The following is a 12,648-nucleotide window of genomic DNA, read 5'->3' on the forward strand; positions in this document are numbered from 1 at the left end:
AATTAAAATAAAATAAAAACTTAAAAACTTCTAAACCTCACAATTTCCAATAAAGTTTTTTCTCTGTTAAGAAATTTTCAAAGACGAAGTTAATTTTTAAAAATTTCATCTGGAACTTAGAAGTTATGCTCATAAGCTAAAAAAAATCTTTATCTTCAAGTCAAAATGACAGTATCGATGAAAAATGCAGGTTTCTAAAATGGACATACTGTCCATCAATAATTTATTATTGCCTCTTGCTAAATAGTCCAACTTTCTGTGTTACTTCTAATATCTTAGAGGGAAGAAAAGTTTACTTACTCTTGAAGATCAGTAATAAGTTTTTCTTTTGCCTCAACTTCATCTCTCAAACTACTAATTTGTTTTTGATGTGTTTCTCTGTGGCTCTGGATCTGCTGTTCAACAGCTTGCTAAAATTATTGGGGGAAAAGGATGTTAAGGTAAGATTAATCAACATAAGAATAACGAGTTCAAGTCATTAGAATCTAATGCTACATCAAACTTGCCTTAACTTCATTTGCAGTCTGAACTTTATTTAAGTGCTCCTTTTCCATTTCATGCACTTTCTCTGTTTGGGTAGAGAGAGAAAACAGGAGAAGAAATAAGCCTTAAAGTTCTTCCTATAAACCAAGGAGCAAATAGGTTTAATGAGGGATCTGTTGCTTAACAGTACTTGACTTTATCCAAATGCCATACAGTAAATCTTGCTCTTGAAGTTCAGAACATTTTGACTCTTAGTTATATCCATTGTGTTAGTATTATGGTTACAGTTTCTTTTATTTTCTTTGCCTAATCCTGGAACAGATTGGTTAGGGAATGGTAGGGAATGAGATAGCTTTCCACCACATCCCCTATATTACGATTTATACATATATATACAACCTCATGACTTTGTGGGAAATTCCTAGATTGACCACTTCCACATTCAAACACAATTTTGCAAAAATATGTGTCAAAGCCACATTAAAAGGTACTATTTGTTTCCTATTGCAAATTACCCATATTCCTACTATTTTCTATCAGTTTGAATATAAGTTTACTACAATTATACTAAGGGAAGAATATAGACAAGAAGTCATAAAACACTGAAAGCTAATACCTTGTGCACGAAGTTGGACTAGTTCTTCACTGAGGGAATCGACAGATTCCTCTAGCTGTCTTTTCTTTTGCTCCACATTTTGAAGGTATTCAGTCAATGATTTGATTTTGGCTTCATGCTTTTGGGAAAAAATATACTGATATGAATGAAGTGCAAAAAAATCTTACACGCACATTTTACAGATAAAGTTAACAGAAAGCAAGGTTTTATCTATGTATCTAAATATATATTGCAACAATAAAGAATTTAATCATTGAAATGGTCACCTGTTTAACTTATAACATTTGCACATTAAGGTACTGAAAGCTGACATATGAGATAATACTCTATTATCTCCATCTAATACTACTCTCTTTCCCTCCTTACATAATTCCTATCTTGGTGAAGGACCTCATCCATTCAGTTGCCAAAGCCAGAAAACGGGTCTTGCAGTTTTGTCTACCCTAGAATTCTTCAATAGTCAAATCAGTTACAGCTTTCTAATAAATTTCTATACATGTCAATAAACATAACCCAGTTAAATTCATTCATGTTGCTATACTGGAGTGAACCTAGGAAAAAACTACTTGCATTACCCTTTTAATTGTTACCCAAAATAACCTATAGAAGGTCATTTTCCTTAAACTTTGTTCTATAATAATACATACTTGAGAGATACGAAGCTGGCATGCTGCTAACTCCTTTTCATTTTCTTCCATTTTTTTGTTGCTCTCAGTTTGCGTGCTTTCTAACTGTTTGCAGCGTTTTACCATTGTTTTTACTTCTGATTTCATTTTGCTAATGTAGAGCCTTGCAACAGTGAACTCTTCATCTATCATGCCAGTTCCCTCAGGCTGCTGTCAGAAAAAAAAAGAAAAATTAAAAACAATAATGTTTTTTAATGCATGCTTGCTTGCTTGATTTATTTATTTATTACATTTATTTATTTTTGAGAGATAAGAGTGAGAACAGGAGCAAGGGAGGGGCAAAGGAAGAAGGAGACACAGAATCCAAAGCAGCCTCCAGGCTCTGAAGCAAGCAAGCAGTCAGCACAGAGCCTGATGCGGGGCTTGAACCCACGAACTGTGAGATCATGACCTGAACCAAAGTCGGATGCTCAACTGACTGAGCCACCCAGGCGCCCCTAACATTTATTTATTTTTGAGAGAGAGAGAGAGAGAGAGGGAAGGAGGGAGAGAGAATCAGACTCGGAGGGAGGGGCAGAAAGAGAAAGAGACACAAAATCTGAAACAGGCTCCAGGCTCCGAGCTGTCAGCACAGAACTCCACACGGGGCTCAAACCCACGAACTGGGAGATCATGACCTATGCCAAAGACAGACGCTTAACTGACTGAGCCACCCAGACGCCTCGCCTTCCTTATTTTGTTTTTTTAAAAAATGTTTTTAATGTTTATTCATTTTTGAGAGAGAGAGAGAAAGAGACAGAGACAGAGGGTGAGCAGAGGAGGGGCGGAGAGGGAGAGGGAGACACAGAATCCAAAGCAGCCCCAGGCTCTGAGCTGTCAGCATGGAACCTGACGTGGGGCTCAAACCCACAGACTGTGAGCCAAAGTCAGAGACTTAACCAACTGACCCTCCCAAGGAGTCCCTTGCCTTCCTTATTTTCTAAAACTTAATGTTAATACATGCTTGCAAAAGAAAAAAAAAAATGCAACCTAAAAACAAACAAAACTGATGACACTTGCTTCTTTCTATTTTTGATTTCCTCTTCATTCCTAAATCATATGTGAGTCCAAATTAAAACTTTACAAATACTGATGTGTAGGTGGCAGAGGAAGGATGACTCTTAAGCTCACCAAAAGAACTGTGGTAACTGTACATTCCTTAAGTTTCATTACAAAATTCCAGTACAATATTCAGTGTCAAAATTAAGTGGAGCTTGAAAAGGAAGAAATTAAGACTGTCTTTGTTTGCAGATAGGATTGTTTAAAAAAAAAAAAAAAACTCCTAAAATAAACTATCATAGTAACATTGCAGAATATACGATTAATATACCAAAGTCACTTTCCTATATACCAGCAATGAACAAGGGAACTTGAAATTAAAAACACAGTGGCACTGACATTGTAATAAAAAAAAAAAGAATTATTTAAGCATAAATGTAATAGAATAGGTATAAAATCAATAGGACAAAAGAAATCAATGTAGAACTGAATAAATGTTAGATATTCTATATTCATGGAAAGACTCAAGATGTCCATTCTTCCTAACTTGATCTATAGATTTAACATAAACTTCATCAAAATTCCTGCAAGTTATTTTATGGCTATCAACAAATTTGACTCTAAAGTTTAAAGGGAAAGGCAAAAGACCTTGAATTGCCAACACAACACTAAAGAACAAGAAAAACAAAGAACTGACACTACTTAACCTAAAGACTTACTAAAGCTACAGTAATCAAGATGGTGGGGTACTGACAAAAGGACAGGTAACTAAAACAGAAGAGAGCCCAGGAACAGACACACACAAATACAGTCAATTGATCTCTGACAAAAGGGCAAAGGCAATTCAATGGAGATTTTTTTTTGAGAGCGACAGTGAGAACACAAGAGAACAAATGCACACACACGTGTGAGAGAGAGATAATCTTTTTTTTTAAATTTTTTTTTCAACGTTTTTTATTTATTTTTGGGACAGAGAGAGACAGAGCATGAACGGGGGAGGGGCAGAGAGAGAGGGAGGCACAGAGTCGGAAACAGGCTCCAGGCTCCGAGCCATCAGCCCAGAGCCTGACGCAGGGCTCGAACTCACGGACCGCGAGATCATGACCTGGCTGAAGTCGGACGCTTAACCGACTGCGCCACCCAGGCGCCCCAAGAGAGAGAGATAATCTTAAGCAGGCTCCACACTCAGTGCAGAGCCCACATCTCTAGACCTATAAGATCATGACCTGAGCCAAAATCAAGAGTCAGACACTTAACCGAATGAGCCACCCAGGTAACCTGGAGATAGATCTTCAAGACTCAGTCCTACAAAAACTATCCAGCCACATGTAATACAATGAAGCTGGACAGACCCTTTTTATCTCACAGAAAAATTAATTCTAAATGGATCATAGACCTAAATGTAAGTATAAAACCAAAAAACCTCTAGAACATAGGAGAAAATCTAGATGACCCTGGGTTTGGAGATGAGTTTTTAGATACAATACCAGAAACACAATCCTGAAAGAAAAAATTTTCAAGTTGAACGTCATTAAAATTAAAGGGAATGAAAAGATAAAGCCAGACTTGGAGAAATATTTGCAAAACACATATCTGGTAAAGGACTGTTACCCAAAATATACAAAGAACTCGAGGTAACAAAACATCCCAAATGCAAATTAAAACAAGATAACACTACATATCTCAAACCAAAAAACCAATACTTGTGACACCAATACTTGTGAGGGTGTGAAGTAACAAAAACTCTCACTCACTGCTGGTTGGAATACAAAATGCTGTAGCCACCTTGGGAGTCTCTTACAAAGCTAACACTATCTTAACATATGATCTAGCAATCATGCTCCTAGGTATTACCCAACTGAATTGAAAAATTATGTCCACAGGAAAACGTGTACACAAGTTTATAGCAGCTTTATGTATAAGTGCCAAAGACTGGAAGTAACCAAGATGGCCCTCAACAGATGAATGGATAAACAAACTAGTACATCTATACAATGGAATATTTGGTGATATAAGAAATGAGCTATCACGCCACAAAACGACACGGAAGAACCTTAAATGCACATTGCTAAGAAAAATAAGCCAGTTTGAAAAGGACATTTACTGTCTAATTCCAACTATGTGATATTTTGGAAACAGCAAAACTGCACACATAGTGAAAAGATCACTGGCTGCTAGAGGTTCAGGGCTGAGGCATGAATAGGGTAAAAAGGGATTTGTTAGGTAATCTACATTATTATATTGTAATGGTGGATCTGAATTATGTATTGTCAAAATCCACAAAATTGTACAACACGAGTGAACCATAACGTAAAAAACACAAGCAGTACTTACTGGTGATGTTAAGAGGAAAAGAATTACATACAAATGACAAAAATATTGAGAATCCATACATTAAAAAAAAAAAGAAGCTATTTGCAAGGCTGACTTGTTTTCAAAATGCTATCATGGTATAGTGAAAAAAGCAGTCTGGGAGTAAGGGAACCTGTATTCTATCACTGGCTCTACCACTGAACATAAGCCGAAATTTCTACTCTTATTTTCCCTATCCTTACCACCTTTTCATGTAAGATTAGTTGAACACAAAATGGGAAGATTTTTCTAAAAAGAAGCTGCAAATCTACAAAGCAAATTTTGAACACCATTCTAGGGTTTAGTGATATTAAGTAAATTTACTTTTCTATCCCAAAAGATTCCCACAGCTCTATCATCTCACATTAGACCACCCTAATGAATGACAGGAGCGAGTGATGAAGTGAGTGAAAAGACAAGCGAGTGAAGAGAGAACAAGTCATCCAGTATTTAACAATAACATTTTTCCTCTGTTTCAATGGCGTGACAATGTTAAACAATAATATATGAAGAGAATGAATCCCTGCCTCCATCAACAAACAGCAAATTTGAATAACAATTGACAAAAGGAATGTGTGTTCCACATTGCAAACTTACTCATTTCAAGCTCTTGTTAAACTGGGCTTCTTATTCTTAGTAGGCTGTCACTATCAACCCTAGTTTGTTCTCTGTTACAAAATTAAGCTTTAATCAAGAAGATAAAATCCAAACAAATACCTAGTGCAACATACAAATCTTTCATATTATGTGCATGTGCTTGCAGCTAAGAGTCCTAGTGTCCTTTTCTGGTCTAAGTTTTAAAACCAGGTCACTAAACGTTTTTTTTTACCACGTGCCTAATGCTAACATAACCAATGTTAGTACCCTAAAAAAGACTATCAGAAAAAAGGCATAAATAAAATAGGTGTGGCAAATTTTTGATAATAACTCTGAGGTTCACAGTATTATTCTCTCTACTGTTTAAAATTTTTTATAATAAAACTTAAAAAAATTAATAAGCATATCCATCTTTTATCTTTTCAAACATTTAAAACAAACCACAGGCCAATTCATTTACAAGTTTACTCCCTGAGCTAATCTTCACTGTTGTCCCAGTGACATACTTTCAAGTACTGTAACTAACATAATTCCTAAATGCAAACATACATAGTAAAGAACCAAACATGGGGTCCAAATAAATACTTACTGAATATACTTTCTGAGTGCCCCTTATTCTTTTCTCACCTATTACCATCTACTATGCATTGCTGTTGTGCATGAGATAATGGGTATGAAAAGAAATTTGTAAAAAGTTAGTAGTAAACAGAAGTATGAGTGGTGTACAAATAATTATGCTTAATATTTGATTATTATTACTTACCTTTACATCATTATTTCCTACAGCAATTCCTATTTCTGCAAGGTCTTTTAGTAAAGATGCCATCATCTCAGCTGCTCGTTTTTTCTGGTGGTTGGTCATTTCCTTAAGTTTCTGAAGTTCAGCATCTATACTTGCTAAAGTTGCCTAACATAATCCAAACAAAAGACACAGTTAAATCTATTAAATGAAATATTACTTCAAATATTGACACATCCCAAGTTTTCACCCGGTACTTACAAAAGCATTATTTTCTAGTTCCGACTTTTTTTAAGACTTTAAGTATTCTCTACACCCAACGTGAGGCTCAAACTCACAACAATGAGATCAAGAGTCACACACTCAACCAGCTGAGCCAGCCAGGTGCCCCTCTACTTTCAGTTTTTTGAACTAACTATTCTACTGAGTTCTGGGACAGCTCTCAGTTCAAACTTACAAAATATTTCAGACCTAATAGACTACATAAAATAGCCATATTATGCTCCATTACAAGCAGGTAGTTTGTATCATTTCACTAATTTTTGAGACTGGGTAATATTTTCTGCCTAGAAATGGGAAATTTCCATATTAATTAGATTGAATTTTCTTTTACTTCCACAGTATAGCTTATATTTGGAAACAGCGTCTGAGCAAATTAATGTTAGAACTGAATTTTCTAGATGGTTTGTAGGTTTTCTTTATATACTTTCTACATACACAGTCACTGGAAAGAATCCACCTGATAATTACTACTACTACATGATATAAAGTTATTTAGGAGATAGTGATGAAATAGTATTACTGAATTTAATTACTTTAAGTTTAAAATAATAGCTGGTTTATCAACAAGAAAGTCACCACAGCTTTGAAAAGTCCAACCATTTTGGCCACTTTAAAACTAATCATTATAGCACAAGTCAGATACTGACTAAAAGTAAGTTGCACTAAAAATAAATGAGTAAAGATGCCATCATTTCAGTTTTTTGTTTCTTATGGTCATTTCCTTAAGTTTCTGAATATCAGTAGTGTACTCACCCAATTTAATATAAAATACCAGGTATCTTTCAAGTCTCATAAGGTAGTATGCTTTATTTTTTTATTTTTTTAATGTTTATTTATTTCTGAGACAGAGAGACAGCATGCGTGGGGGGAGGGGCAGAGAGAGAGACACACACAGAATCAGAAGCAGGCTCCAGGCTCTCAGCTGTCAGCACAGAGCCTGACGCGGGGCTTGAACTCACAAACCGTGAGACCATGACCTGAGCCGAAGTCGGTCGCTCAACTGACTGAGCCACCCAGGAACCCCAGGTAGTAAGCTTTAATGCTTAAATCACCAGGTATTTTCTCTAACAACTGAGCAGGAATATTGTACGCATATACAAAGATGCAGAACGCTATAAGGTTTCTAACTCCTATTACCAATACAGTGCTGACAGATTCAGCTTCGTAACTAGGACACAGACACAAATGTCTTAAAGACTGAAATAGGTGACCAAAGACCAACTTACAGCTTATAGAGATGTAAGAAATTCCTACTGCTCTTCCAAACGGTAATTAGGTTTGCTAATAATGCAACTCAGTAAGAGCTACAAAGGCACCTTGGTTTCAATGCTATGAAATTGTAACTTCCAGCTTAACTGTAACTTTGGAGATTAGAAAGGGAAAATGAATTTATCAGGGGTACAAAAACTTTAGAAATAGTGTTGACTGCTTTCCTTTAGATAGATGAACATGGACAGGGAAGTAAGCAGTGAACACTGATCCTGAGTCCAACTCTAGATGTGGTTTCTAGACAAGAAGTTAGCATTAGCAATAATAAATCCTTAATGAGAAAGCTCATCCACGGTGATGCTGGAAGTATAGCAGTCATTATCACAGCTATCTATTATCTTCAGCATCACTCCAGGAGGGTGGCAAATCCTGTTCTATAGCAATGATGACAAAGATTCTTATCTACTGTGGAATCACAAAGAAGATGTGCCAGGTGGGCTCTGCTCCAGGGGCTGGGAGTGTAACAGTGAACAAAACCCAAATTATATGAAGTTACATATTTTTCTTTTTCTCAATTTACAGTTTGAACAATCATCTAATAACTTTATTAGAAGTTATTCTAGTAACTAGAAGCTAACTTATTTCCCCTTTAACATCAGAATATTAAGAATAGTCAGCAAGTCTTAAAATGGCATTTTAATTACCCATTAATAGACTTTCAGGAACTAAAAAAACAGCCTTCTTCTTTACCTCTAAGGCTTCATATAAAGGAGGAAGTGAAGTTGAGACCTGGAATTCCTTAAGAATTGATACTATCAGTCTTGGGCTTACATAGAAAGAAGTTACTGAGATAATTTCAATTAAGAATACTTGTATTAGGGGTGCCTGGGAGACTCAGCTGGTTAAGCATCCGACTCTTTATTTCGGCTCAGGTCATGATCTCATGGTTCTTGAGACTGGCCCCCATGCCGGGCTCCGCGCTACAGAGTGGAGCCTACTTGAAATTTATTCTCTCTCTCTCTCTCTCTCTCTCTCTCTCTCTCGCACACTCTCTCTTCCCCCACCCTTCCCACGCATGCATGTTTTCTCACTCTCAAAATAACAAGCATTAAAAAAATAATAATAGGGGCGCCTGGGTGGCGCAGTCGGTTAAGCATCCGACTTCAGCCAGGTCACGATCTCGCGCTCTGTGAGTTCGAGCCCCGCGTCAGGCTCTGGGCTGATGGCTCGGAGCCTGGAGCCTGTTTCCGATTCTGTGTCTCCCTCTCTCTCTGCCCCTCCCCCGTTCATGCTCTGTCTCTCTCTGTCCCAAAAATAAATAAACGTTGAAAAAAAATTAAAAAAAAAAAATAATAATAAAGTATTAAGAAAACAAAATCATAGTTTACCGATTTCTGGTTTAGTTCATCACTAAGCAATTCATATTCCTTAGTTTTATCTTCGACTTCCTGAGACTTCTGATCATAATTGACAGCAAGCTCCTCTAAGGCTTGTAAAACTTCTTTTACTTCTTCTTTAGAGGCATCATTTTCTGCTTGAAGGCGATTCAGTTCAGCTTGCATATTATCTTGATCTCTTCTGGTCGATGCCAGAAGCTACATGAAAGAGTAAAAGTATACAGGTTTAAAAAAATCTATTTGCTTCATCATATGCTATATACAGTGAATAAAATATGGATGCAATTAGCTGTTAGTATTTATTCATTCAACAGATTTACTAACTACTATGTGCAGGCAATGTGCTAGACACTGCGGGAGACAGCAAGGAAATCAAATGACTCTGTCTTTGAGGAATCTAGTACAAGAAACACAGGTACATAAATAAACGCATGAGATAGAATGTTAAGAGCCATAAAAGAGGCAACAGGACATAACACATAAAAAGTACTTGGTAGTATTTAAAACAGGAGGGTAGGTATTTCTGTAGGTTATTCACAAAGAAGGAGGCTAGAACAGGCATTTAAAAACTTTTTTTTTAATGTTTATTTTTTGAAAGCGTGCATGTGCATGCAAGTGAGGGAGAAGCAGAGAGAGAAGGAGACACAAACTGAAGCAGGCTCCAGGCTCTGAGCTGTCAGCACAGAACCAGACATGGAGCTTGAACTCACGAACCATGAGATCATGACCTGAGCCGAAATTGTAGGTTTAACCCACTGAGCCACCTAGATGCCCCTAGAATAGGTATCTTAGTCATGTGTAAATGAATGTAATAGAAAGGAACAGGCATATTAGGTTCATGAATGGTGAGCAGAGAAAAACAAGGAAATTAGTAGATGTTTAGAAGATTTCAGATTTTCTTTCGGCAACTAGGGGTGACACGTAAATTATGTCCCAGGAAAATTTAGTATCAACAAATAAAATTTGAACTGGAGAGAAACCAAGACACTTGTCTGGAGAACACTGTAATCATCCAGGGTCAGTGGCTTTAAAGAAGGGGTATTTGGAAATGTGTAGGAGTATTTCTTTTTTTTTTTTTTTTTAATTTTTTTTTTTCAACATTATTTTTGGGACAGAGAGAGACAGAGCATGAACGGGGGAGGGGCAGAGAGAGAGGGAGACACAGAATTGGAAACAGGCTCCAGGCTCTGAGCCATCAGCCCAGAGCCTGACGCGGGGCTCGAACTCCCGGACCGCGAGATCGTGACCTGGCTGAAGTCGGACGCTTAACCAACTGCGCCACCCAGGCGCCCCAGGTAGGAGTATTTCTAATGGGGCAGAATGCTAATGGCACTTAGAAGTAGGGACCAGGGGTACTAAATGTCCTATAACATACAAAACAGAATAATATAATGAAAAATTATGCAAATTACTAGTGCCCCTTTTGAGAAAACATGCTATAATTTAAATAAGTGCAAAGATGACGTGACCAGGATTAAGTTGGCAGACAGTGGCTATCTTTTCCTTATTGAAGCTATAGAGTTTTTGCCCACATTTCTAAAACAAACCTTAAATGATGTACCATTTTTCAATTATCCCCCTGCTCTCCCAGGTAAGATCAATTGACGGTCCAAACTAGGTGACAAACTAAAGAGAAACTTGAAAGAAGGCAGAAATGAATGGGTTCAATGAGGGTAGACATGGTGAGAGAGGAGTCCCAAAGGATTTCATTCACTGATATTCTCATTCCCACAATAAGTCATACCTCAAATTATGCAATTATTAAAGACAGGTCAAAGTAATTCAGAAATCAGTATTTTCCTTGTTTAATCATCCCTTTAAACTCTGTGTGTTTAAGTGAATGATAATAAAACATGCTGTTTTTTTATATTCTTTCCTTCATTTCCTTGGGGAAATACTTTCCATGAAGGGAAGGAGAGTCTGAAGTTATCCCAGTCCAGTGTAGTAAGTCTTTCTCAAGAATCAGTAAGAAATGTTTTGGGGAGAATAAGGAGATAAAACAGCACCATATTTTAAGCAAGGAAAGAAGAAGACAGAGTTAAAAAGTCCATTAGAAATATGTTAAAGAATAATACTGAAAATTGTTATCTTCTCCCCTCCAGTTAGAACTCTAACTTAAAAAAAACAAAAAACAAAAAACAAATTCCTAGGGGTGTCTGGGTGGCTCAGTTGGTTAAGTGTCCAATTTCAGCTCAGGTCATGATCTCAAGGTTCACAAATTCGAGCCCTGCGTTGGGCTCTGTGCTGACAGCTTGGAGCCTGGAACCTGCTTCAGATTCTGTGTCTCCCTCTCTCTCTGCCCCTCCCCCCTCACACAGTGTCTCTCTCTTTTTCAAAAATAAACATTAAAAAAAATAATAATAAAAACAAATACTTTAAGAGGAAATCAATCTTTGCTTCAACCCATATGATAGCACAGAGAGCACAACCCACAGAGAAGCAGTCACATTCAAAACATTTTTAAATGGACCCTAGTATATTTTGAGATCTATAGGTTCATTTTTTATGTTCAAATAATAACGACAAATTATAAAGCTCTCCTGAAAGCAGTATGTAAAGTATTCAACTTACCTCTTCTTGATCCAACATTTGTGTCTTTAGTTTCTCTACCAACTGGCTCTGTTGATTAATTTCTTCATCCTAGAATTTTAAAGTACCAAGTTAACAAAATTGCTCACAATCTGATTCTAATTATTTTCTAATTCGAATTATAAGGTTACTATTCCCCCAATCAAGGTATTTCAAAACTGTTTCTCCAAGTCTAACATTGCTTATTTCAATCTCCTAAAAAAATGTTGAAAGAGATGGAATGTCTTTCAATTAATAATTATAACACTTACCATGCAATTAAAAAAGCTTAAACTTATAAAAGTTATTCATTAAATACTTTAAATGCTAAAAAATAATAAACATGTTTAAATTTATTATTGAAAGTAATGGCCATTCACTAAAAAGGAGAATTACGGGCCAGCATCACTGATGACTATGGATGCAAAAATTCTCAACAAGATACTAGCAAATTGAACTCAACTGTACCTCAAAAGATTATTCACCGTGATCAAGTGGGATTTATTCCTGGGCTTCAGGGCTGGTTCAGTATTCTCAAATCAATCAATGTGATAAAAAAAAGGATAAGAACCATATGATCCTTTCCATAGATGCAGAAAAAGCATTTGACAAAATACAACATCTTGATAAAAACTCTCAAAAGAACAGGGAAAGAAGGAACATACTTTAACATCATAAGAGCCACATATGAAAGGCCCATAGCTAATATCATCCTCGATGGGGAAGAACTAAGAGCTTTCC

The 12,648-nt window shown here is 36.6% G+C and overlaps 1 protein-coding gene across 3 annotated transcripts in view; it reads right to left on the minus strand.

The window, feature by feature from the left end:
- The window catches only part of KIF5B (kinesin family member 5B), a 49,356-nt gene that overhangs the window by 11,182 nt on the left and 25,526 nt on the right, over positions 1 to 12,648 (minus strand). For all 3 annotated transcript variants that reach the window (XM_047866419.1, XM_047866416.1, XM_047866417.1), the window contains exons 13-19: positions 11,911 to 11,979; positions 9,331 to 9,537; positions 6,476 to 6,619; positions 1,747 to 1,935; positions 1,100 to 1,217; positions 507 to 568; positions 301 to 410 (exon numbers count right to left, since the gene is read on the minus strand). In XM_047866419.1, coding sequence (XP_047722375.1) covers positions 301 to 410; positions 507 to 568; positions 1,100 to 1,217; positions 1,747 to 1,935; positions 6,476 to 6,619; positions 9,331 to 9,537; positions 11,911 to 11,979 — 899 coding nt within the window. The remainder of the gene's footprint in view (positions 1 to 300; positions 411 to 506; positions 569 to 1,099; positions 1,218 to 1,746; positions 1,936 to 6,475; positions 6,620 to 9,330; positions 9,538 to 11,910; positions 11,980 to 12,648) is intronic.

This window comes from Prionailurus viverrinus, chromosome B4, assembly GCF_022837055.1.
Source record: "Prionailurus viverrinus isolate Anna chromosome B4, UM_Priviv_1.0, whole genome shotgun sequence".
Classification (NCBI taxonomy): domain Eukaryota; kingdom Metazoa; phylum Chordata; class Mammalia; order Carnivora; family Felidae; genus Prionailurus; species Prionailurus viverrinus.